This window comes from Paramormyrops kingsleyae, chromosome 17 (assembly GCF_048594095.1).
Source record: "Paramormyrops kingsleyae isolate MSU_618 chromosome 17, PKINGS_0.4, whole genome shotgun sequence".
NCBI classification, from domain to species: Eukaryota; Metazoa; Chordata; class Actinopteri; order Osteoglossiformes; family Mormyridae; genus Paramormyrops; species Paramormyrops kingsleyae.
The window spans coordinates 3,441,103-3,467,999 of NC_132813.1; the positions used below are offsets into that span (position 1 = coordinate 3,441,103).

General features: G+C 41.8%; 3 protein-coding genes, 1 long non-coding RNA gene and 3 pseudogenes across 5 annotated transcripts; 1 reads left to right on the forward strand and 6 right to left on the reverse strand.

Moving 5' to 3' along the window:
- Positions 1-198: 198 nt before the first annotated feature.
- Positions 199-3,522, reverse strand: LOC140578946 (extracellular calcium-sensing receptor-like). Its single transcript, XM_072701159.1, is given in 6 exon segments — positions 199-1,112; positions 1,200-1,323; positions 1,587-1,885; positions 1,959-2,709; positions 2,826-3,117; positions 3,419-3,522. Coding segments are annotated over 6 exon segments (2,469 nt in total). The 5' UTR covers positions 3,508-3,522.
- Positions 3,523-5,463: 1,941 nt separating this feature from the next.
- LOC140578944 (extracellular calcium-sensing receptor-like) lies at positions 5,464-8,929 on the reverse strand (annotated as a pseudogene).
- Positions 8,930-10,284: 1,355 nt separating this feature from the next.
- Positions 10,285-13,714, reverse strand: LOC140579198 (extracellular calcium-sensing receptor-like). Its single transcript, XM_072701599.1, has 6 exons — positions 13,650-13,714; positions 12,926-13,217; positions 12,003-12,809; positions 11,680-11,907; positions 11,286-11,409; positions 10,285-11,198 (listed from the first exon to the last, which is right to left on the reverse strand). The coding sequence occupies exons 1-6, from the start codon at positions 13,712-13,714 to the stop codon at positions 10,285-10,287; spliced, it is 2,430 nt and encodes an 809-aa protein (XP_072557700.1).
- A 924-nt stretch (positions 13,715-14,638) lies between these two features.
- On the reverse strand, positions 14,639-17,637 carry LOC140579200 (extracellular calcium-sensing receptor-like; annotated as a pseudogene).
- Positions 17,638-18,878: 1,241 nt separating this feature from the next.
- On the reverse strand, positions 18,879-21,808 carry LOC140578942 (extracellular calcium-sensing receptor-like). Its single transcript, XM_072701154.1, has 5 exons — positions 21,505-21,808; positions 20,595-21,392; positions 20,274-20,501; positions 19,880-20,003; positions 18,879-19,792 (listed from the first exon to the last, which is right to left on the reverse strand). Exons 1-5 carry the CDS (start codon positions 21,760-21,762, stop codon positions 18,879-18,881), a joined length of 2,322 nt encoding a protein of 773 aa, XP_072557255.1. The 5' UTR covers positions 21,763-21,808.
- LOC140578948 (uncharacterized) lies at positions 19,485-25,736 on the forward strand. 2 transcript variants are annotated; one of them, XR_011983222.1, is made up of 4 exons: positions 19,485-19,524; positions 20,336-20,493; positions 20,601-22,359; positions 23,643-25,736. It is a non-coding gene; the product is annotated as an uncharacterized lncRNA (long non-coding RNA). The 2 variants fall into 2 exon arrangements; XR_011983221.1 differs by lacking the exon at positions 19,485-19,524 and having other exon boundaries at positions 19,867-20,493.
- On the reverse strand, positions 23,209-26,215 carry LOC140578947 (extracellular calcium-sensing receptor-like; annotated as a pseudogene).
- Positions 26,216-26,897: the final 682 nt, after the last annotated feature.

Below are 26,897 nucleotides of genomic sequence, written 5' to 3' on the forward strand. Positions count from 1 at the left end.
CTACAGAGCTGTGTAAAACATACCCAAATCACAGGAACACCTCAGTCACTTTGCCTTGTGTGATTACCATAGCAAAACTGCTTATTTTACTAAGTAATCTTGCTCTGGCTAAAATAATTAGCCATTGGTTTTCAAATTTCTTTGTCACAACTTTTTTTTCTTCATATTTTTTTTACTGATTACTGTACTTTAAGCATGTTAGAAACTTTTTGAGATAGATTTTCCTGTCATGTTTTTTTTTGTATTTTGTGTAGGCTTTAATAATATTATATAACATTTTGGAAAGAAAATGCAAGTCAGCAAGCCAGAGCTTGAGGCTAAAATCGCAAATGTCTCCACAGCTACAGTGAGCTTCCCAGGTGAGCTGACATAAGCTGGGATAAAGGTGATCCAGACGGCACAGAATATGATCATGCTGAAGGTGATGAATTTGGCTTCATTGAAGTTGTCAGGCAGCTTCCTGGCCAGAAAAGCCAGTACAAAGCACAGGGCAGAGAGGAGACCAATGTACCCCAGCACAGCCCAGAAGCCCACTGCTGACCCCACATCACACTCTAGAATGATCTTGTCTTTGTAGTACTTCATGTTCTTGTTGGGGAAAGGAGGGGATAATGTTAACCAGAGCACACAAATTAACACCTGTATGAGAGTGAATACAAGAACACTGAGCCTCTGCTGAGGAGGTCCAAACCATTTCATGACATTACTGCCTGGGAGTGTAGCCCTGAAGGCCATTAACACCACTATTGTTTTCCCCAGAACACAAGAGATGCAGAGGACAAAGGTGATCCCAAACGCCGTGTGGCGCAGCATACAGGACCAGTGAGAGGGTCGGCCGATGAACGTGAGTGAGCAGAGGAAACAAAGGGTCAGGGAAAAGAGCAGCAGGAAGCTCAGCTCAGAGTTGTTGGCTTTGACGATGGGCGTGTCCTTGTGTATGAAGAACACAGTGGCTACTAGTATGGTTAGACATGCCCCAAAAATTGCGAAAATGACAAGCACTATTGCCATAGTTTCATCATAAGATAGATATTCAACTGTCTTTAATATACATCTGACTCTATATTCATTTGACCAGTATTCCAGATCACAAGGAATGCAGTCATTAGAATCTGTAAGAAAATTGGAATACAGTTATTGAAAAGGTTAATGATTGTTTAACTTTTATTAGATGAGCATTCTGAAAACATATCCATTACCTGTAGCATTGCTGATTGTCCCATCAGCACAGGGTACACAGTCGTAGCAGCAGACAGGTTTTCCTCTCTGCACGGCCTTGCGGGTTCCTGGGGGACAGCTCTCACTGCACTTTGATTGGGGCATCTGTGTGACAATAACAAATCATATTACATGAATTAAATCGGCTTCTTGGAATGAACATTTATAAGGTTTTACCTGTAGTCTTTTCAATGCATTTCATTCATTATGCATAATTGTGAAATTGCCTTTTTTTACCGATTTTTGGACATGGCACAAGACAGGGCTAATTATTAATGCAAATTGATTACATAAATTGTTCAGTACATATATAAAAGCAATTCATATTTCATAGTAATGTAATTATGTTTCCACCTGTCATATTATACCTGTGATTGTCCTCCAGCCCAAACTATGTTCCCTTGATCTAGGACAAACTTTTTATTTGAAGGCAACGATGCATCATACATTCCAACTGTCTTAAACTTCATGGTTCCTGCATCAGTGAGGTGCCAGTTTACCAGTTCATATCTTGCTACTGGATCTCCAATAATGTCAAAGGACACCTGCTCACCATATTTGGTTGTGAAATTTACCTTTTCCAGGTAGGCAAGCACCTGTATTTAAAAAGTTGGTTTGAAATGGGTTTATTTAGACAGAGTTAAAAATACACTTGTTCTGCTGTGATCTAAGTTCTTTCCTTTTTTTTACCTCCAGTGGTCTGAATTGGGGTCCATGACTGCCGTTGATGTTGAAGCGACCTACATTGTCTTCCAGGATATTGTGCAGAGCATGTGCAACTGCATAAACTGCTGCATATACTTTGTTGGATATATCAGATATATCTGTATATGGGTTTTTCAGGTCACTCAAGGTCTCATACCCAGTACAGAAAGTTGTATCAACCACATTACTGCTGCTCTCAAAAGAGCAGCTGAATGCTGTCTCCCAAAATTCCTTCAGAAGAGCGTTTCCTGGCTCCTTTTTTGGGTGGACCTTTATCAGAAACTCCTCCAATCCTTCTAACTTGCTTCTCCCTACTGCAAACCCAAGAGATCCCTTAAGGAATTTAAATTCTTTCTTCTCTGCCAGATCATTGGCCGTGATCCAAGCTTCAGTGCCCACCCACTGTATGCCCGTTACATTCTGAAGAGCCAGCTCCTGGAGCAGTGAGAGTATATCTCCGAAAGCCACGAAAGTCACTATCACCTTTGCAGTTCCTTTTCTAATTGCCTCAATTGCTTTGAGTATTTTTTCTCGGGGATCTGTCCGGAAAACAGCCACAGAATATTCAATACAGATTCCCTCTCGTGTAGCACCCTCGACAAAAGTGGCCATTCCATTGTTTCCATAGTCATTGTTACTTCTGACGGCCCCCACCCAGGTCCAGCCAAAGTACTTAACCAGCTGGACCAGTGCTCTGCTCTGGTAGTAGTCACTGGGAATGGTCCTGAAGAAGGACGGGTATTTTTGTCTGTTGCTCAGGCAGACACAGGTGGCAAAGTGGCTGATCTATAGTAGCAGGAAGGAGGAAACAAATTATTCACATGCAGAAATTCTGGTAGCAAAAGCACATTGCGGTAAAGTGCCTGAGCTGCGCAGCCCAAAGAAAAGTGATAGTTACTTACCAATGGAAGGGAAAAAGGTCCAACTGTTGATGAGATAGCAATTGTTGGGGAAGACCCAGACTCCCCTATGATGGCCTGGACAGCTGCAGGTCTGGAGCAGGATGTATCAGTCAGGCTTTCCTCATAGCCGTTCATCAGAGCCATCGCTGACTGAATAGCCAAAAGGATTGAGCCACAGGAATCATATATCTTATAGCCCAGTGACACTTTGGGGAGGAGGTCTGTTCTGTTGTTTATTTCCTCAATGGCAAAGATCATTGCTTGGGCAAATTGAAATTCTCTGTAATTCAGACTAGAAAAGGGCCATGTTTAAAATATTGGCAGAATCACGAAAGCTCAAATATTGCAAAGTACTATAATAAATGTAAATTATTCATTCTGGAAGTATAAGAAACAGTTGCATACATGGACGTGCATATTTTCAACTTTAAATGTTATTTACCAAAAAAAAATGTTACTTTGTACATGTAATAGGTGCCGTATCTTTTTGTATGAAAGCTTGGTCAGTCCGTTTCTGAAAAGTAACCAGATGTTAAAATGATTGTAATTTACATGTCAGAGAAAGTCACATTTTTGTTGCTGTGATCACAAACCTGATGCAGGATGGAGCTTGTGGTTTGTAAGTGTATGAGTGAATTCTCTCCTCTGTCCTTCTGTGGATGGAGAACACGGCACCAATCATGATGTCCCCTTCTGCCGACAACCCTGGAGGTACTGCCTGACCCTGGCGTCTGCAGGCTGGCACCACCACACCTACAGTGACTGCCAATGCCAGCAGTGCTGCCCATCGCTGCATCACACCTGTCATTGTGCTGCTCCCTGCAAGTAGGAGTCACCAAGTGGTCCGTTTTGTAGTGAGTGGATTGTCCTCTGGGATATGGACTTCCCCCTATCCGTAACCACCCCTGCCCCCTGACGTGGCTCTATTGCTTGTTGTACCCTTGTCAGTCTTTGTATAAAAGTACCTCTCTGTCTCATCATCCACAGTCTGGTGATTAATGTCATTCCTCCTATTGCCAGTGCCTTACCCTGTGCTGTTCTTTCTGTTTTGACCCCTCATGGTTCCATTTTGTTACCCTGCTCCGCCCCAGTTCGTTTTTGTTCAATATAGCTCCTTCTAGTTCCCCTTCAGGCCTGACTGTTCTCATGTCGCTCCATTCCGAAACTCACAGACGACATGTAAGCCAAAAACAATATTGAGATGATTTGGATCACATAAAATTCTGAAATATATAAATATTAGTGATACATAATGTTAAAAGTCTTGGCTTGGGTATAGCTTAGGCTGTGCATCTTTGTCTCCTCAGCCAGCCTCACTCACGTGGTAGCTGTATTTGTGACTGTGGAATCTATGCATCATTTCTCGCAGTAACATTTTGTCAGGTCGGTGCCTGTCCAACCCTGTTCTGTGTCTTATCCTTTATTCTCTTTTGCTGATCATCCTTTTTCCCCTCTTTCTGTCATGTAGCCCTTCAGCCCCTAGTGTGTTCCATGGGCTGCCATGTAACTCAAGGGGCTGAACCCCTCTGGTCCTGAGTTCAAATCTGGTCAGAGCCAGCTTCACCTCTTCTTTAGTATTTATTGATTTGTTTTTCCTTTGCGCCTGTTTTTGTCTTCGCATTGTGTCATTGTTTTTGGTTTATCCTGCCTGTGCCTTGTTTAATTTTGTTCTGTTTAGTCTTATGTTCATAGTTTTCCCTAGTGTTGTTAACCCTTAGTGTTTGCTCAGGTTCCCTATTTCTCTGCTTGTTAATTATAAGTTTCTTCACCTGTTGCTTTTTGTTCTGTGCGTTTGCTGTTTGGTTGTTTTTGGTTATGTTCCACACATGGCTGTTGTTAACCCTATTATCTGTGTAGATTTAAGTGCCTGCCCTGATTCTTTTCTTTGGTCTGTCATTGTAGATGTTCCTGTGTGTTTGTAGTTGTATCGCCTTCTTTGTAGCTGTGCTTGTTTCCCGGTCTGCTCCCAGTTTCTGCTCTATTCCCTAGTGTACTACTTTGTGGTTTTTGCAGTTAATTCTTATTTTTTCTGTTTTGTCCTTGACCCCCGGAGGCCCATTAATTTAGTGGTTTTCCCCTTTCTGTTCTGCTTCTTAATACACCCCTTTTGTTTGTGAGCTGCTATGTGAATCATCACTCTTTTCTCTCCCTTTGCTGCCCCACTGTAACATTTTTCAGTGCCGTTAATTTAGCATTTTTAATAAAGGGTCCAGAACATACTGCTTTTAATTTGTACAATAGTAACTTAGTACATACAGGTGCATCATTTGGATGGTTTGTATATTATATTAAAAGGTCTACATAGGAAATGACAAAGCAATTTGATATGCAAAATATATATAGTAATGTTTCTTTAGAAATTGGTAATAAATAGAATTTTTGTGTAATCACTTAGGTTAGCAGGCTGATATGGGTTGAGGTTAGGGGTGCTCAAGTATTTTTCAGGAATTTTCACGTTGCTCTGGGTCTTCCAGCCCTGATCCTGGCAAATGTAAAGGTGTCATTATATGCGTCATAAGTTCAGAAAATATGTTTCTCAGTGGATTATGTTTTGCTATATTCTACTGTAAAGGTTACGCAAGCAAACATACAAGTTTATTAAATACTTATTTACTTATGCATTTATTTACATAAATTTTTAGAGAGATTTTGAAGGCATTTTACCCATAAGAAATTTCTTTGTGTTTTTTTCTGGTTTAAGCAAAATAATATAACATTTTGGGATAAAAATACAGAACAGCAAACCAAAACTGGAAGCTAAAATAGCAAATATCTCGACAGCCACTGAACTTCCCAGGTGAGCTGACATAAGCTGGGATGAAGGTGATCCAGACGGCACAGAATATGATCATGCTGAAGGTGATGAATTTGGCTTCATTGAAGTTGTCAGGCAGCTTCCTGGCCAGAAAAGCCAGAACAAAGCACAGGGCAGAGAGGAGACCAATGTACCCCAGCACAGCCCAGAAGCCCACTGCTGACCCCACATCACACTCTAGAATGATCTTGTCTTTGTAGTACTTCATGTTCTTGTTGGGGAACGGAGGGGATAATGTTAACCAGAGCACACAAATTAGCACCTGTATGAAAGTGAATACAAGAACACTGAGCCTCTGCTGAGGAGGTCCAAACCATTTCATGACATTACTGCCTGGGAGTGTAGCCCTGAAGGCCATTAACACCACTATTGTTTTCCCCAGAACACAAGAGATGCAGAGGACAAAGGTGATGCCAAACGCCGTGTGGCGCAGCATACAGGACCAGTTGGAAGGTGGTCCAATAAACGTGAGTGAGCAGAGGAAACACAGGGTCAGGGAAAAGAGCAGCAGGAAGCTCAGCTCAGAGTTGTTGGCTTTTATAATAGGCGTGTTCTTGTATCTGAAGAAAATAATTGTCACTACACTTGTTATGCCTGTTCCAAGTAAGGAAACAACTGTGAGCATTATTCCCATAATTTCTGCATAGGACAGATATTCAGTTTCTTTCAGAATGCATTTGTCCTTCAATTTATTTGACCAGTACTCCGGATGACATTGCATGCATGTGACAGAATCTGTAAGAAAAATTAGAGAATATAATATTAACACCAATTTCATGTTTTGTTATAAAGAAAAATGCAGCTATTTTATACATTTTAATCATGATTTAAAACGTTTAGGCAAAAAAATCACCTTTCACTACATTATACTTTTTTTACCATATATCTTTTTTTAGCGTAATTATCCATTCATCTTCCAACCACTTATACTAGAATTGTGGCAGGGACCGGCCTATCCCAAGCAGCACAGGGCACAAAGGAGTAGGTGTATACCCTGTCCAAGATCAGTCAGTCACAAAGCTTGCACACATGCACACAAACAAATGGCAATTTAGAAGTGCCAGTTAGCTCAGCTACCCGGGGGAAACTCAGACAGTGCACACAGAACTTCACACACAAAACACAGGTAATATTATATAAGGTTATGCAATATATATTTCTATAAAGGTACCTGTAGCATTGCTGATCTCCCCCTCAGCACAGGGTACACAGTCGTAGCAGCAGACAGGCTTTCCTTTCTGCACGGCCTTGCGGGTTCCTGGGGGACAGCTCTCACTGCACACTGACACTGGCACCTGGCAGGGACACAAAAGCACAAACAGAGCAGCAGCTATATGGCAGAAGCTGCAGAAATTGCTGCAATTTGACATTGATTCAATTTCTCGTTAAACAACCATATGTGTCAAGACTCACCTTTTCTGATTTTTTTGCCCATTTAATGGATACATTGTTCAGTCTTAGTTGTTTCTCTGTGGGTAAAGATGCATCATATCGTCCCACTGTGGCAATATGAATCTGGCCGTCTGGCTGCTGTTGCCAGTTTACAAGATCATACTTTGCTGCTGGATCTCCATTCTTGTCGAAAAACACTTCTTCACCCTCCTTTGTTTTGAAACGAACTTTTTTCAGTTGCTGTAAAAACTATTAAAAATATGTTATTGACAAATTACTTTAAATATTATACAAGGTAAGACATTTATAAAATACTGTAAATATTACATGAGGTATGAAGGTATTTGTGAAAATTCGTGTTACTTAGCATACCTTCCATGGTTCGGGTTGCCTCTTAGTGGCACAGGTTTGGTTGTCAGCCGCCTCTTGATCAGATTTGCAGGTGAATAACTCATGCAGCGCGTGAGCCACAGCATACATCCCTTTGTACACATTATTCAGGATTTGTATCTGAGACATATCGGTGTACGTGTTATCAATCCCGCTCAGATTCTCAGTGCCTGTGCATACTTTACCACTGACTGAATCCACGTCACTGGGAAATTTACATTCAAATAAGCCTTCCCAAAACTCTTGAAAAATAGTATTACCAGATGTGTTCAATGATAGAACATCCAACATGAAATCTCTTAGGCCTGACACCTCTGCTTTTGCAATAGAAAATCCTATTGCTCCACTAAGGACATAGTGGCCCTTGACAGTGGCTGTGTATGGGTCAGCGATCCAGGCCTCACTGCCAATCCATTGGTACCCTGTAAGATTGTGGTGAGCCATCTCCTGCAACAGCACATCCATGTCCATGTAGGACAGGAAGCCCACTATAACCCTGGAAGTGGACCTCTTAATAGTGTCAATTATTCGTAGTACATCTTCCTTTGGGTATGTTCTGTAAAAAGGTTCTGAGTACTCAATGCATATTCCTAGATGTTGGGCGGTCTCTATAAAAGTGGCCATTCCGTTATTGCCATAGTCATCATCTGTCCTGATGGCACCCACCCATGTCCAGCCAAAGTATTTGACCAGCTGGGCCAGTGCTCTGCTCTGGTAGTAGTCACTGGGGATGGTTCTGAGGAATGATGGATATTTCCTTTTGTCACTCAGACAAGCACAGGTGGAAAAGTGACTTACCTGTTAAACATAGATATGTTGTTTACTGGGCCTTTTACAGCACATCTTCAGATACTAGCACATTCAGTGAAAGACAGTTAATAATATGCTGAATAACAGTTTTACATAAATTAGTCTGTACATGACATTCTTCTGCGTGTTAAGATTTTCTGAAATGTTAAGCCTGCCTACTGTACCTACCACAGGTATATTAAAGGGTCCAATAGATGCTGAAATTGCAACAGTGGGAGATGAAGAGGACTCTCCTATGATTGCCTGAACTGTAGATGGTTTGGTACAAAATGTTTCAGAAGCTTGGCCCTGGTGATCATTTGCCAGGGTCATGGCTGCCCTCACAGCCGTAGCAACTGAACCACAGGTGTCATAGATCTTATAGCCCAGAGTGATATTTGGCAGCAGAGATGTGCTGTTATTAATCTCCTCTACGGCAAAGATCATAGTCTGAGCATACTGAAATGATCTGAGGTTTAAGCTAAAATGACAGATACAACATGAAGCATTACATGTCAGACAATCCTCAATTATGTAAGAAGGTCTTATTATTTAAACACATGCAGTTAAATAATCCTTAAAGTTTAACCACTGTTACTTTGTGAAAATGGACTTACTCTGTGCATTTCAATGGTGGGGGAGCCTGTGAATATACAAGTTCTCGTTCCCAGTTGTTGTGGAATGAGAAAACGCCTCCGATCATGATGTCTCCATCCTTTTGAAGCTGTGGGGTGTGAGGTTCTCCCCACAGGTGACAGGAAGGTTCATCTTTCCTGGATAAAGAACCACCACTCAGGAGAACTAAGATTGGGGCTGCCAGCACATGCCACATCGGTGCCTGATTCATGTCTGACCTTGTAGAGCAGGGCTGAACGTGCTTCTGCTCAGACATGCCTATTTATACACTGTGTCTCCTATCCTCAGTGGTAAACGTTACATGGTGCTGTACCTCATCCCAGGGAGCTGCCAAGGAGTGGCCCAGCCTGTACTGTTCACTCAACGACTACCGTAATCACTCCTGTATATGTCGCACACCTAAATTGCCAGTTGCCACGAAAATTAATTTTCGAAACTATTTACATGTCATCTACATCTTTAATAGTTAGTTTTTGTAGACTTATTAATGTGGCCGGTCTGCTACATCCTTTACAATGGTTTCCCAGAATAAGTTCTATATCTGAGGACTGCCAGAGAACTTAAATTGTTGTCCTAGAGACAGTGTTCTTGTTCAGCCATTTAACATTATAAGTGGTGAAAGCTTTTACTCTTGAAATCTATGGCAAAACTCTCATTACTAAAGGAAGACATAACAAGTAAGGTAGATCAAAGTGTAAACATGATTTATTTATATCCATATGGAGTTTGTCACAAGTATTTTAATATAAAAATTACTTTGAAATTGTGCCTTCATTTCTCATGAAGGACTATATGGAGATAAAATACAGTTCATGAGCATAAGGTAATGTTATGGTCTTCCTAAATTTGCCTCCTTATTTAATAGTATGTGATCAATGATGCACAGATAACTTGTAACAGGCTTTCTCTATATGCAGATAACATATGAGATGAATAAAATCAACATTGTTCTTTAGCAAACAGTACACTGTCCAGGTCCACAGTGTACAGGACAGGAGCAGAAGAAGGGGCACTGTTAATCCTGGCTCTGCTGCCCTGACCTGTTGAAGAGGGGGGCATAGTAGTGTGGAGTGTGCTGTCCTGGCCTGGCACAGATAATGACCCCTGGTATGGCCTGTGGAAAGCAGAGCCACTCTGTCATTGGGTCTTGTCAGTCCAGCACCCTTGTCAATGAGGATCTTTTTACTGATTGGTATGAAAATAATTACACATCACAGTAAATTCTAGCTATGGTGTACTCTACAGAGCTGTGTAAAACATACCCAAATCACAGGAACACCTCAGTCACTTTGCCTTGTGTGATTACCATAGCAAAACTGCTTATTTTACTAAGTAATCTTGCTCTGGCTAAAATAATTAGCCATTGGTTTTCAAATTTCTTTGTCACAACTTTTTTTTCTTCATATTTTTTTTACTGATTACTGTACTTTAAGCATGTTAGAAACTTTTTGAGATAGATTTTCCTGTCATGTTTTTTTTTGTATTTTGTGTAGGCTTTAATAATATTATATAACATTTTGGAAAGAAAATGCAAGTCAGCAAGCCAGAGCTTGAGGCTAAAATAGCAAATGTCTCCACAGCTACAGTGAACTTCCCAGGTGAGCTGACATAAGCTGGGATAAAGGTGATCCAGACGGCACAGAATATGATCATGCTGAAGGTGATGAATTTGGCTTCATTGAAGTTGTCAGGCAGCTTCCTGGCCAGAAAAGCCAGTACAAAGCACAGGGCAGAGAGGAGACCAATGTACCCCAGCACAGCCCAGAAGCCCACTGCTGACCCCACATCACACTCTAGAATGATCTTGTCTTTGTAGTACTTCATGTTCTTGTTGGGGAAAGGAGGGGATAATGTTAACCAGAGCACACAAATTAGCACCTGTATGAGAGTGAATACAAGAACACTGAGCCTCTGCTGAGGAGGTCCAAACCATTTCATGACATTACTGCCTGGGAGTGTAGCCCTGAAGGCCATTAACACCACTATTGTTTTCCCCAGAACACAAGAGATGCAGAGGACAAAGGTGATCCCAAACGCCGTGTGGCGCAGCATACAGGACCAGTGAGAGGGTCGGCCGATGAACGTGAGTGAGCAGAGGAAACAAAGGGTCAGGGAAAAGAGCAACAGGAAGCTCAGCTCAGAGTTGTTGGCTTTGACGATGGGCGTGTCCTTGTGTATGAAGAACACAGTGGCTACTAGTATGGTTAGACATGCCCCAAAAATTGCGAAAATGACAAGCACTATTGCCATAGTTTCATCATAAGATAGATATTCAACTGTCTTTAATATACATCTGACTCTATATTCATTTGACCAGTATTCCAGATCACAAGGAATGCAGTCATTAGAATCTGTAAGAAAATTGGAATACAGTTATTGAAAAGGTTAATGATTGTTTAACTTTTATTAGATGAGCATTCTGAAAACATATCCATTACCTGTAGCACTGCTGATTGTCCCATCAGCACAGGGTACACAGTCGTAGCAGCAGACAGGTTTTCCTCTCTGCACGGCCTTGCGGGTTCCTGGGGGACAGCTCTCACTGCACTTTGATTGGGGCATCTGTGTGACAATAACAAATCATATTACATTAATTAAATCGGCTTCTTGGAATAAACATTTATAAAGTTTTACCTGTAGTCTTTTCAATGCATTTAATTCATTATGCATAATTGTGAAATTGCCTTTTTTACTGATTTTTGTACATGGCACAAGACAGGGCTAATTAGCTAATTATTCATGCAAATTGCTTACATAAATTGTTCAATACATATATAAAAGCAATTCATATTTCATAGTAATGTAATTATGTTTCCACCTGTCATATTATACCTGTGATTGTCCTCCAGCCCAAACTATGTTCCCTTGATCTAGGACAAACTTTTTATTTGAAGGCAACGATGCATCATACGTTCCAACTGTCTTAAACTTCATGGTTCCTGCATCAGTGAGGTGCCAGTTTACCAGTTCATATCTTGCTACTGGATCTCCATTAATGTCAAAGGACACCTGCTCACCATATTTGGTTGTGAAATTTACCTTTTTCAGGTAGGCAAGCACCTGTATTTAAAAAGTTGGTTTGAAATGGGTTTATTTAGACAGAGTTAAAAATACACTTGTTCTGCTGTGATCTAAGTTCTTTCCTTTTTTTTTACCTCCAGTGGTCTGAATTGGGGTCCATGACTGCCGTTGATGTTGAAGCGACCTACATTGTCTTCCAGGATATTGTGCAGAGCATGTGCAACTGCATAAACTGCTGCATATACTTTGTTGGGTATTGTAAGATCAGATATATCTGTATACGGGTTTTTCAGGTCACTCAAGGTCTCATACCCAGTACAGAAAGTTGTATCAACCACATTACTGCTGCTCTCAAAAGAGCAGCTGAATGCTGTCTCCCAAAATTCCTTCAGAAGAGCGTTTCCTGGCTCCTTTTTTGGGTGGACCTTTATCAGAAACTCCTCCAATCCTTCTAACTTGCTTCTCCCTACTGCAAACCCAAGAGATCCCTTAAGGAAATTAAATTCTATTTTCTGTGCCAGGTTACTCGCCGTGATCCAAGACTCCGTGCCCACCCACTGTATGCCCGTTACATTCTGAAGAGCCAGCTCCTGGAGCAGTGGGAGTATATCTCCGAGAGCCACAAAAGCTACTATCACCTTTGCAGTTCCTTTTCTAATTGCGTCAATTGCCTTGAGTATTTTTTCTTTGGGATCTGTCCTGAAAACAGCCACAGAATATTCAATACAGATTCCCTCTCGTTCAGCACCCTCGACAAAAGTGGCCATTCCATTGTTTCCATAGTCATTGTTACTTCTGACGGCCCCCACCCAGGTCCAGCCGAAGTACTTAACCAGCTGGACCAGTGCTCTGCTCTGGTAGTAGTCACTGGGAATGGTCCTGAAGAAGGACGGGTGTTTTCGTCTGTTGCTCAGGCAGGCACAGGTGGCAAAGTGGCTGATCTATAGTAGCAGGAAGGAGGAAACAAATTAATCACATGCAGAAATTCTGGTAGCAAAAGCACATTGCGGTAAAGTGCCTGAGCTGCGCAGCCCAAAGAAAAGTGATAGTTACTTACCAATGGAAGGGAAAAAGGTCCAACTGTTGATGAGAGAGCAATTGTTGGGGAAGACCCAGACTCCCCTATGATGGCCTGGACAGCTGCAGGTCTGGAGCAGGATGTATCAGTCAGGCTTTCCTCATAGCCGTTCATCAGAGCCATCGCTGACTGAATAGCCAAAAGGATTGAGCCACAGGAATCATATATCTTATAGCCCAGTGATACTTTGGGGAGGAGGTCTGTTCTGTTGTTTATTTCCTCAATGGCAAAGATCATTGCTTGGGCAAATTGAAAATCTCTGTAATTCAGACTAGAAAAGAGCCTTGTTTAAAATATTGGCAGAATCACGAGAGCTCAAATATTGCAAAGTACTATAATAAATGTAAATTATTCATTCTGGAAATATAAGAAACAGTTGCATACATGGACATGCATATTTTCAACTTTAAACGTTATTTACCGAAAAAAAAATGTTACTTTGTACATGAAATAGGTGCCGTATCTCTTTGTATGAAAGCTTGGTCAGTCTGTTTCTGAAAAGTAACCAGATGTTAAAATGATTGTAATTTACATGTCAGAGAAAGTCACATTTTTGTTGCTGTGATCACAAACCTGATGCAGGATGGAGCTTGTGATTTGTAAGTGTATGAGTAAATTCTCTCCTCTGTCCTTCTGTGGATGGAGAACACGGCACCAATCATGATGTCCCCTTCTGCCGACAACCCTGGAGGTACTGCCTGACCCTGGCGTCTGCAGGCTGGCACCACCACACCTACAGTGACTGCCAATGCCAGCAGTGCTGCCCATCGCTGCATCACACCTGTCATTGTGCTGCTCCCTGCAAGTAGGAGTCACCAAGTGGTCCGTTTTGTAGTGAGTAGATTGTCCTCTGGGGTACGGACTTCCCCTGTGGCCTGGCGTGGTCTTGTCTGTTCATCTTCCCATTAACCCAAACCTGAGCCATCATTTGTGGTGTACTAATAATCTGGTGTGCTGATGTTTACTCATTAACTCGTCTGAGGGTCTGAAATAGATATCTGACCCAAAATGTGTGTGTATTTGCCAGTCTGCATGGGTTCATATTTGACACTTTGCTTTAAGTTTTGCACAATTTCCTGGTATTTATGATTTAATTACATTTGTTTAGTTATTCATTTTTTTAGGATTTAAACATGATACACAAGACCAAGTTAAGAGAGGTATCTAGTATTGGAAAGCAGAAGATGAACAAAAACCAGCCTTTTCCGCCTCATCACATGGGATGTGTACTTGCACACAAAAATAGCATTTGTACTTATTGTCTTCCTTTGCACATAGTCTGACCTTTTGTAGCCAAGAGACCAAAAAGACTGTTTTATATAATTGCCAAATGATTTCAGTTGAATGAACAACACACAAATGCAAGACAATGTAAAACTGTGATGTCTCTGCGTGACATCACAGTTTTACATTGTCTTGCATTTGTGTGTTGTTCATTAGGCGTCAAAAGTGTGGAGGGGGGCATCACCCATCCGTAGATAAACACAGCTTCAGTGTGTCCTGCTGCAGTACATATAAATTAAAATATTGCAACTCCTCCCAGGTGACAGGAGCAAGGGCATAGCTGATGGTGTCTACACTAATTAACAGTGTATGCAGGGTAGCTGCAACACAACAGATGCAGTTAGAAGGAAGGCAATTAGCTCTACAGCCTACTGATAAACAGTGTACCTGTGAGCAGGAGTTTGAGTCAGCATGTGTGACACTTAGACTGGCATAGCTTTTAACATGACCATATGATCATGCTTGTTAACAGCTCTGGTTTCTAGCATGGATAAGTTTAGTTGTAAAGCAGCAGTTTTGGGAGCTTTCTGGCCAGAAAAGCCAGTACAAAGCACAGGGCAGAGAGGAGACCAATGTACCCCAGCACAGCCCAGAAGCCCACTGCTGACCCCACATCACACTCTAGAATGATCTTGTCTTTGTAGTACTTCATGTTCTTGTTGGGGAAAGGAGGGGATAATGTTAACCAGAGCACACAAATTAGCACCTGTATGAGAGTGAATACAAGAACACTGAGCCTCTGCTGAGGAGGTCCAAACCATTTCATGACATTACTGCCTGGGAGTGTAGCCCTGAAGGCCATTAACACCACTATTGTTTTCCCCAGAACACAAGAGATGCAGAGGACAAAGGTGATCCCAAACGCCGTGTGGCGCAGCATACAGGACCAGTGAGAGGGTCGGCCGATGAACGTGAGTGAGCAGAGGAAACACAGGGTCAGGGAAAAGAGCAGCAGGAAGCTCAGCTCAGAGTTGTTTCATCATAAGATAGATATTCAACTGTCTTTAATATACATCTGTCTCTATATTCATTTGACCAGTATTCCAGATCACAAGGAATGCAGTCATTATAATCTGTAAGAGAATTAGAATGCAGTTATTGAAAGGGTTAATTATTGTTCGCAATGTTTATCTCATATATTTAGCATTTGAAAAAAACATGAATGTTTTGCAGCAATCAATTACCTGTAGCATTGCTGATCTCCCCCTCAGCACAGGGTACACAGTCGTAGCAGCAGACAGGCTTTCCTTTCTGCACGGCCTTGCGGGTTCCTGGGGGACAGCTCTCACTGCACACTGACACTGGCACCTGGCAGAGACACAAAAGCACAAACAGAGCAGCAGCTATATGGCAGAAGCTGCAGAAATTGCAGCAATTTGACATTGATTCAATTTCACGTTAAACAACCATATGTGTCAAGACTCACCTTTTCTGAATTTTTTGCCCATTTAATGGATACATTGTTCAGTCTTAGTTGTTTCTCTGTGGGTAAAGATGCATCATATCGTCCCACTGTGGCAATATGAATCTGGCCGTCTGGCTGCTGTTGCCAGTTTACAAGATCATACTTTGCTGCTGGATCTCCATTCTTGTCGAAAAACACTTCTTCACCCTCCTTTGTTTTGAAACGAACTTTTTTCAGTTGCTGTAAAAACTATTAAAAAAATGTTATTGACAAATTACTTTAAATATTATACAAGGTAAGACATTTATAAAATACTGTAAATATTACATGAGGTATGAAGGTATTTGTGAAAATTCGTGTTACTTAGCATACCTTCCATGGTTCGGGTTGCCTCTTAGTGGCACAGGTTTGGTTGTCAGCCGCCTCTTGATCAGATTTGCAGGTGAATAACTCATGCAGCGCGTGAGCCACAGCATACATCCCTTTGTACACATTATTCAGGATTTGTATCTGAGACATATCGGTGTACGTGTTATCAATCCCGCTCAGATTCTCAGTGCCTGTGCATACTTTACCACTGACTGAATCCACGTCACTGGGAAATTTACATTCAAATAAGCCTTCCCAAAACTCTTGAAAAATAGTATTACCAGATGTGTTCAATGATAGAACATCCAACATGAAATCTCTTAGGCCTGACACCTCTGCTTTTGCAATAGAAAATCCTATTGCTCCACTAAGGACATAGTGGCCCTTGACAGTGGCTGTGTATGGGTCAGCGATCCAGGCCTCACTGCCAATCCATTGGTACCCTGTAAGATTGTGGTGAGCCATCTCCTGCAACAGCACATCCATGTCCATGTAGGACAGGAAGCCCACTATAACCCTGGAAGTGGACCTCTTAATAGTGTCAATTATTCGTAATACGTCTTCCTTTGGGTATGTTCTGTAAAAAGGTTCTGAGTACTCAATGCATATTCCTAGATGTTGGGCGGTCTCTATAAAAGTGGCCATTCCGTTATTGCCATAGTCATCATCTGTCCTGATGGCACCCACCCATGTCCAGCCAAAGTATTTGATCAGTTTGGCCAGTGCTCTGCTCTGGTAGTAGTCACTGGGGATGGTTCTGAGGAATGATGGATATTTCCTTTTGTCACTCAGACAAGCACAGGTGGAAAAGTGACTTACCTGTTAAACATAAATATGTTGTTTATGAAACTTTTACAGCACATCTTCAGATACTAGCCCATTCAGTGAAAGACAGTTAATATGCTGAATAACAGTTTTACATAAATTAGTCTGTACATGACATTCTTCTGCGTGTTAAGATTTTCTGAAATGTTAAGCCTGCCTACCTACCACAGGTATATTAAAGGGTCCAATAGATGCTGAAATTGTAACAGTGAGAGATGATGAGGACTCTCCTATAATTGCCTGAACTGTAGATGGTTTGGTACAAAGTGTATCAGAAGCTTGTCCTTGGTGATCATTTGCCAGGGTCATGGCTGCCCTCACAGCCGTAGCAACTGAACCACAGGTGTCATAGATCTTATAGCCCAGAGTGGTATTTGGCAGCAGAGATGTGCTGTTATTAATCTCCTCTACGGCAAAGATCATAGTCTGAGCATACTGAAATGATCTGAGGATTAAGCTAAAATGACAGATACAACATGAAGCATTACATGTCAGACAGTCCTCAATTATGTAAGAAGGTCTTATTATTTAAACACATGCAGTTAAATAATCCTTAAAGTTTAACCACTGTTACTTTGTGAAAATGGACTTACTCTGTGCATTTCAATGGTGGGGGACCCTGTGAATATAAAAGTTCTCGTTCCCAGTTGTTGTGGAATGAGAAAACGCCTCCGATCATGATGTCTCCATCCTTTTGAAGCTGTGGGGTTTGAGGTTCTCCCCACAGGTGACAGGAAGGTTCATCTTTCCTGGATAAAGAACCACCACTCAGGAGAACTAAGATTGGGGCTGCCAGCACATGCCACATCGGTGCCTGATTCATGTCTGACCTTGTAGAGCAGGGCTGAACGTGCTTCTGCTCAGACATGCCTATTTATACACTGTGTCTCCTATCCTCAGTGGTAAACGTTACATGGTGCTGTACCTCATGCCGGGGAGCTGCCAAGGAGTGGCCCAGCCTGTACTGTTCACTCAACGACTACCGTAATCACTCCTGTATATGTCGCACACCTAAATTGCCAGTTGCCACGAAAATTAATTTTCGAAACTATTTACATGTCATCTACATCTTTAATAGTTAGTTTTTGTAGACTTATTAATGTGGCCGGTCTGCTACATCCTTTACAATGGTTTCCCAGAATAAGTTCTATATCTGAGGACTGCCAGAGAACTTAAATTGTTGTCCTAGAGACAGTGTTCTTGTTCAGCCATTTAACATTATAAGTGGTGAAAGCTTTTACTCTTGAAATCTATGGCAAAACTCTCATTACTAAAGGAAGACATAACAAGTAAGGTAGATCAAAGTGTAAACATGATTTATTTATATCCATATGGAGTTTGTCACAAGTATTTTAATATAAAAATTACTTTGAAATTGTGCCTTCATTTCTCATGAAGGACTATATGGAGATAAAATACAGTTCATGAGCATAAGGTAATGTTATGGTCTTCCTAAATTTGCCTCCTTATTTAATAGTATGTGATCAATGATGCACAGATAACTTGTAACAGGCTTTCTCTATATGCAGATAACATATGAGATGAATAAAATCAACATTGTTCTTTAGCAAACAGTACACTGTCCAGGTCCACAGTGTACAGGACAGGAGCAGAAGAAGGGGCACTGTTAATCCTGGCTCTGCTGCCCTGACCTGTTGAAGAGGGGGGCATAGTAGTGTGGAGTGTGCTGTCCTGGCCTGGCACAGATAATGACCCCTGGTATGGCCTGTGGAAAGCAGAGCCACTCTGTCATTGGGTCTTGTCAGTCCAGCACCCTTGTCAATGAGGATCTTTTTACTGATTGGTATGAAAATAATTACACATCACAGTAAATTCTAGCTATGGTGTACTCTACAGAGCTGTGTAAAACATACCCAAATCACAGGAACACCTCAGTCACTTTGCCTTGTGTGATTACCATAGCAAAACTGCTTATTTTACTAAGTAATCTTGCTCTGGCTAAAATAATTAGCCATTGGTTTTCAAATTTCTTTGTCACAACTTTTTTTTCTTCATATTTTTTTTACTGATTACTGTACTTTAAGCATGTTAGAAACTTTTTGAGATAGATTTTCCTGTCATGTTTTTTTTTGTATTTTGTGTAGGCTTTAATAATATTATGTAACATTTTGGAAAGAAAATGCAAATCAGCAAGCCAGAGCTTGAGGCTAAAATAGCAAATGTCTCCACAGCTACAGTGAACTTCCCAGGTGAGCTGACATAAGCTGGGATAAAGGTGATCCAGACGGCACAGAATATGATCATGCTGAAGGTGATGAATTTGGCTTCATTGAAGTTGTCAGGCAGCTTCCTGGCCAGAAAAGCCAGTACAAAGCACAGGGCAGAGAGGAGACCAATGTACCCCAGCACAGCCCAGAAGCACACTGCTGACCCCACATCACACTCTAGAATGATCTTGTCTTTGTAGTACTTCATGTTCTTGTTGGGGAAAGGAGGGGATAATGTTAACCAGAGCACACAAATTAGCACCTGTATGAGAGTGAATACAAGAACACTGAGCCTCTGCTGAGGAGGTCCAAACCATTTCATGACATTACTGCCTGGGAGTGTAGCCCTGAAGGCCATTAACACCACTATTGTTTTCCCCAGAACACAAGAGATGCAGAGGACAAAGGTGATGCCAAACGCCGTGTGGCGCAGCATACAGGACCAGTGAGAGGGTCGGCCGATGAACGTGAGTGAGCAGAGGAAACACAGGGTCAGGGAAAAGAGCAGCAGGAAGCTCAGCTCAGAGTTGTTGGCTTTGACGATGGGCGTGTCCTTGTGTATGAAGAACACAGTGGCTACTAGTATGGTTAGACATGTCCCAAAAAGTGAGAAAATGACAAGCACTATTGCCATAGTTTCATCATAAGATAGATATTCAACTGTCTTTAATATACATCTGACTCTATATTCATTTGACCAGTATTCCAGATCACAAGGAATGCAGTCATTAGAATCTGTAAGAAAATTGGAATACAGTTATTGAAAAGGTTAGTGATTGTTTAACTTTTATTAGATGAGCATTCTGAAAACATATCCATTACCTGTAGCATTGCTGATTGTCCCATCAGCACAGGGTACACAGTCGTAGCAGCAGACAGGTTTTCCTCTCTGCACGGCCTTGCGGGTTCCTGGGGGACAGCTCTCACTGCACTTTGATTGGGGCATCTGTGTGACAATAACAAATCATATTACATGAATTAAATCGGCTTCTTGGAATAAACATTTATAAGGTTTTACCTGTAGTCTTTTCAATGCATTTCATTCATTATGCATAATTGTGAAATTGCCTTTTTTACTGATTTTTGTACATGGCACAAGACAGGGCTAATTAGCTAATTATTAATGCAAATTGCTTACATAAATTGTTCAATACATATATAAAAGCAATTCATATTTCATAGTAATGTAATTATGTTTCCACCTGTCATATTATACCTGTGATTGTCCTCCAGCCCAAACTATGTTCCCTTGATCTAGGACAAACTTTTTATTTGAAGGCAACGATGCATCATACGTTCCAACTGTCTTAAACTTCATGGTTCCTGCATCAGTGAGGTGCCAGTTTACCAGTTCATATCTTGCTACTGGATCTCCATTAATGTCAAAGGACACCTGCTCACCATATTTGGTTGTGAAATTTACCTTTTCCAGATAGGCAAGCACCTGTATTTAAAAAGTTGGTTTGAAATGGGTTTATTTAGACAGAGTTAAAAATACACTTGTTCTGCTGTGATCTAAGTTCTTTCCTTTTTTTACCTCCAGTGGTCTGAATTGGGGTCCATGACTGCCGTTGATGTTGAAGCGACCTACATTGTCTTCCAGGATATTGTGCAGAGCATGTGCAACTGCATAAACTGCTGCATATACTTTGTTGGATATATCAGATATATCTGTATATGGGTTTTTCAGGTCACTCAAGGTCTCATACCCAGTACAGAAAGTTGTATCAACCACATTACTGTTGCTCTCAAAAGAGCAGCTGAATGCTGTCTCCCAAAATTCCTTCAGAAGAGCGTTTCCTGGCTCCTTTTTTGGGTTGACCTTTATCAGAAACTCCTCCAATCCTTCTAACTTGCTTCTCCTTACTGCAAACCCAAGAGATCCCTTAAGGAAATTAAATTCTTTCTTCGCTGCCAGATCATTGGCCGTGATCCAAGCTTCAGTGCCCACCCACTGTATGCCCGTTACATTCTGAAGAGCCAGCTCCTGGAGCAGTGAGAGTATATCTCCGAAAGCCACGAAAGTCACTATCACCTTTGCTGTACCTTTTTTGATCACATCTATAACTTTCAGCAGCTTGTCAGGTTGTGTTCTGTGAAATTTCTCCGAATACTCAATACAGATTCCTTCTTGTCTAGCAGCCTCTATAAATGTGGCCATCCCATTGTTTCCATAGTCACTGTCACTCCTGACGGCCCCCACCCAGGTCCAGCCAAAGTGTTTGACCAGCTGGGCCAGTGCTCTGCTCTGGTAGTAGTCACTGGGAATGGTCCTGAAGAAGGACGGGTGTTTTTGTCTGTTGCTCAGGCAGGCACAGGTGGCAAAGTGGCTGATCTATAGTAGCAGGAAGGAGGAAACAAATTAATCACATGCAGAAATTCTGGTAGCAAAAGCACATTGCGGTAAAGTGCCTGAGCTGCGCAGCCCAAAGAAAAGTGATAGTTACCAATGGAAGGGAAAAAGGTCCAACTGTTGATGAGATAGCAATTGTTGTGGAAGACCCAGACTCCCCTATGATGGCCTGGACAGCTGCAGGTCTGGAGCAGGATGTATCAGTCAGGCTTTCCTCATAGCCGTTCATCAGAGCCATCGCTGACTGAATAGCCAAAAGGATTGAGCCACAGGAATCATATATCTTATAGCCCAGTGATACTTTGGGGAGGAGGTCTGTTCTGTTGTTTATTTCCTCAATGGCAAAGATCATTGCTTGGGCAAATTGAAATTCTCTGTAATTCAGACTAGAAAAGGGCCTTGTTTAAAATATTGGCAGAATCACGAGAGCTCAAATATTGCAAAGTACTATAATAAATGTAAATTATTCATTCTGGAAGTATAAGAAACAGTTGCATACATGGACATGCATATTTTCAACTTTAAACGTTATTTACCAAAAAAAAAATGTTACTTTGTACATGAAATAGGTGCCGTATCTTTTTGTATGAATGCTTGGTCAGTCTGTTTCTGAAAAGTAACCAGATGTTAAAATGATTGTAATTTACATGTCAGAGAAAGTCACATTTTTGTTGCTGTGATCACAAACCTGATGCAGGATGGAGCTTGTGATTTGTAAGTGTATGAGTAAATTCTCTCCTCTGTTCTTCTGTGGATGGAGAACACGCCACCAATCATGATGTCCCCTTCTGCCGACAACCCTGGAGGTACTGCCTGACCCTGGCGTCTGCAGGCTGGCACCACCACACCTACAGTGACTGCCAATGCCAGCAGTGCTGCCCATCGCTGCATCACACCTGTCATTGTGCTGCTCCCTGCAAGTAGGAGTCACCAAGTGGTCCGTTTTGTAGTGAGTAGATTGTCCTCTGGGGTACGGACTTCCCCTGTGGCCTGGCGTGGTCTTGTCTGTTCATCTTCCCATTAACCCAAACCTGAGCCAGCAGTAAATGGTCAATTAATAATTGCCATTTACCCACATTTGGGGTGTACTAATAATCTGGTGTGCTGATGTTTACTCATTAACTCGTCTGAGGGTCTGAAATAGATATCTGACCCGAAATGTGTGGGTATTTGCCAGTCTGCATTGGTTCATATTTGACACTTTGCTTTAAGTTTTGCACAATTTCCTGGTATTTATGATTTAATTACATTTGTTTAGTTATTCATTTTTTTAGGATTTAAACATGATACACAAGACCAAGTTAAGAGAGGTATCTAGTATTGGAAAGCAGAAGATGAACAAAAACCAGCCTTTTCCGCCTCATCACATGGGATGTGTACTTGCACACAAAAATAGCATTTGTACTTATTGTCTTCCTTTGCACATAGTCTGACCTTTTGTAGCCAAGAGACCAAAAAGACTGTTTTATATAATTGCCAAATGATTTCAGTTGAATGAAGGGACTTGTCACGCAGAGACATCACAGTTTTACATTGTCTTGCATTTGTGTGTTGTTCATTAGGCGTCAAAAGTGTGGAGGGGGGCATCACCCATCCGTAGATAAACACAGCTTCAGTGTGTCCTGCTGCAGTACATATAAATTAAAATATTGCAACTCCTCCCAGGTGACAAGAGCAAGGGCATAGCTGATGGTGTCTACACTAATTAACAGTGTATGCAGGGTAGCTGCAACACAACAGATGCAGTTAGAAGGAAGGCAATTAGCTCTACAGCCTACTGATAAACAGTGTACCTGTGAGCAGGAGTTTGAGTCAGCATGTGTGACACTTAGACTGGCATAGCTTTTAACATGACCATATGATCATGCTTGTTAACAGCTCTGGTTTCTAGCATGGATAAGTTTAGTTGTAAAGCAGCAGTTTTGGGAGCTTTCTGGCCAGAAAAGCCAGTACAAAGCACAGGGCAGAGAGGAGACCAATGTACCCCAGCACAGCCCAGAAGCCCACTGCTGACCCCACATCACACTCTAGAATGATCTTGTCTTTGTAGTACTTCATGTTCTTGTTGGGGAAAGGAGGGGATAATGTTAACCAGAGCACACAAATTAGCACCTGTATGAGAGTGAATACAAGAACACTGAGCCTCTGCTGAGGAGGTCCAAACCATTTCATGACATTACTGCCTGGGAGTGTAGCCCTGAAGGCCATTAACACCACTATTGTTTTCCCCAGAACACAAGAGATGCAGAGGACAAAGGTGATCCCAAACGCCGTGTGGCGCAGCATACAGGACCAGTGAGAGGGTCGGCCGATGAATGTGAGTGAGCAGAGGAAACACAGGGTCAGGGAAAAGAGCAGCAGGAAGCTCAGCTCAGAGTTGTTGGCTTTGACGATGGGCGTGTCCTTGTGTATGAAGAACACAGTGGCTACTAGTATGGTTAGACATGCCCCAAAAAGTGAGAAAATGATAAGCACTATTGCCATAGTTTCATCAAATGTAAGATATTCAACTGTCTTTAATATACATCTGTCTCTATACTCATTTGACCAGTATTCCAGATCACAAGGAATGCAGTCATTAGAATCTGTAAGAGAATTAGAATGCAGTTATTGAAAGGGTTAATTATTGTTCGCAATGTTTATCTCATATATTTAGCATTTGAAAAAAACATGAATGTTTTGCAGCAATCAATTACCTGTAGCATTGCTGATCTCCCCCTCAGCACAGGGTACACAGTCGTAGCAGCAGACAGGCTTTCCTTTCTGCACGGCCTTGCGGGTTCCTGGGGGACAGCTCTCACTGCACACTGACACTGGCACCTGGCAGGGACACAAAAGCACAAACAGAGCAGCAGCTATATGGCAGAAGCTGCAGAAATTGCAGCAATTTGACATTGATTCAATTTCGCGTTAAACAACCATATGTGTCAAGACTCACCTTTTCTGAATTTTTTGCCCATATAATGGATACATTGTTCAGTCTTAGTTGTTTCTCTGTGGGTAAAGATGCATCATATCGTCCCACTGTGGCAATATGAATCTGGCCGTCTGGCTGCTGTTGCCAGTTTACAAGATCATACTTTGCTGCTGGATCTCCATTCTTGTCGAAAAACACTTCTTCACCCTCCTTTGTTTTGAAACGAACTTTTTTCAGTTGCTGTAAAAACTATTAAAAAAATGTTATTGACAAATTACTTTAAATATTATACAAGGTAAGACATTTATAAAATACTGTAAATATTACATGAGGTATGAAGGTATTTGTGAAAATTCGTGTTACTTAGCATACCTTCCATGGTTCGGGTTGCCTCTTAGTGGCACAGGTTTGGTTGTCAGCCGCCTCTTGATCAGATTTGCAGGTGAATAACTCATGCAGCGCGTGAGCCACAGCATACATCCCTTTGTACACATTATTCAGGATTTGTATCTGAGACATATCGGTGTACGTGTTATCAATCCCGCTCAGATTCTCAGTGCCTGTGCATACTTTACCACTGACTGAATCCACGTCACTGGGAAATTTACATTCAAATAAGCCTTCCCAAAACTCTTGAAAAATAGTATTACCAGATGTGTTCAATGATAGAACATCCAACATGAAATCTCTTAGGCCTGACACCTCTGCTTTTGCAATAGAAAATCCTATTGCTCCACTAAGGACATAGTGGCCCTTGACAGTGGCTGTGTATGGGTCAGCGATCCAGGCCTCACTGCCAATCCATTGGTACCCTGTAAGATTGTGGTGAGCCATCTCCTGCAACAGCACATCCATGTCCATGTAGGACAGGAAGCCCACTATATCCCTGGAAGTGGACCTCTTAATAGTGTCAATTATTCGTAATACGTCTTCCTTTGGGTATGTTCTGTAAAAAGGTTCTGAGTACTCAATGCATATTCCTAGATGTTGGGCGGTCTCTATAAAGTGGTCATTCCGTTATTGCCGTAGTCATCATCTGTCCTGATGGCACCCACCCATGTCCAGCCAAAGTATTTGACCAGCTGGGCCAGTGCTCTGCTCTGGTAGTAGTCACTGGGGATGGTTCTGAGGAATGATGGATATTTCCTTTTGTCACTCAGACAAGCACAGGTGGAAAAGTGACTTACCTGTTAAACATAGATATGTTGTTTATGGAAACTTTTACAACACATCTTCAGGTACTAGCCCATTCAGTGAAAGACAGTTAATATGCTGAATAACAGTTTTACATAAATTAGTCTCTACATGACATTCTTCTGCGTGTTAAGATTTTCTGAAATGTTAAGCCTGCCTACCTACCACAGATATATTAAAGGGTCCAATAGATGCTGAAATTGCAACAGTGAGAGATGAAGAGGACTCTCCTATGATTGCCTGGACTGTAGATGGTTTGGTACAAAATGTTTCAGAAGCTTGGCCCTGGTGATCATTTGCCAGGGTCATGGCTGCCCTCACAGCCGTAGCAACTGAACCACAGGTGTCATAGATCTTATAGCCCAGAGTGATATTTGGCAGCAGAGATGTGCTGTTATTAATCTCCTCTACGGCAAAGATCATAGTCTGAGCATACTGAAATGATCTGAGGTTTAAGCTAAAATGACAGATACAACATGAAGCATTACATGTCAGACAGTCCTCGATTATGTAAGAAGGTCTTATTATTTAAACACATGCAGTTAAATAATCCTTAAAGTTTAACCACTGTTACTTTGTGAAAATGGACTTACTCTGTGCATTTCAATGGTGGGGGAGCCTGTGAATATACAAGTTCTCGTTCCCAGTTGTTGTGGAATGAGAAAACGCCTCCGATCATGATGTCTCCATCCTTTTGAAGCTGTGGGGTTTGAGGTTCTCCCCACAGGTGACAGGAAGGTTCATATTCCCTGGATAAAGAACCACCATTCAGAACAAAGATTGGGGCTGCCAGCACATGCCACATCGGTGCCTGATTCATGTCTGACCTTGTAGAGCAGGGCTGAACGTGCTTCTGCTCAGACATGCCTATTTATACACTGTGTCTCCTATCCTCAGTGGTAAACGTTACATGGTGCTGTACCTCATGCCGGGGAGCTGCCAAGGAGTGGCCCAGCCTGTACTGTTCACTCAACGACTACCTGTCACGTTTTGCGAACGGCGAGCAGGCAATGGAGGCGAGAGCAGCCAGGTTGACAGAAGAACGGGGTTTATTACGGAAGGACTGACAGGACTGGTACTCACAAGCATTAGACGACAATGACAGATCTGACTAGACGGAACTTAGACGCGGACTAAATACACAGGACAGGTTGGAATTAACTAGACATAGGTGGGAACAATCAGGAAGTAACATGAGGTAATGAGGGGGCGTGGCACACATGAGGATCGTTCGGAGCGGATCGTGACACTACCGTAATCACTCCTGTATGTGTCGCACACCTAAATTGCCAGTTGCCAAGGAAATTAATTTTCGAAACTATTTACATGTCATCTACATCTTTAATAGTTAGTTTTTGTAGACTTATTAATGTGGC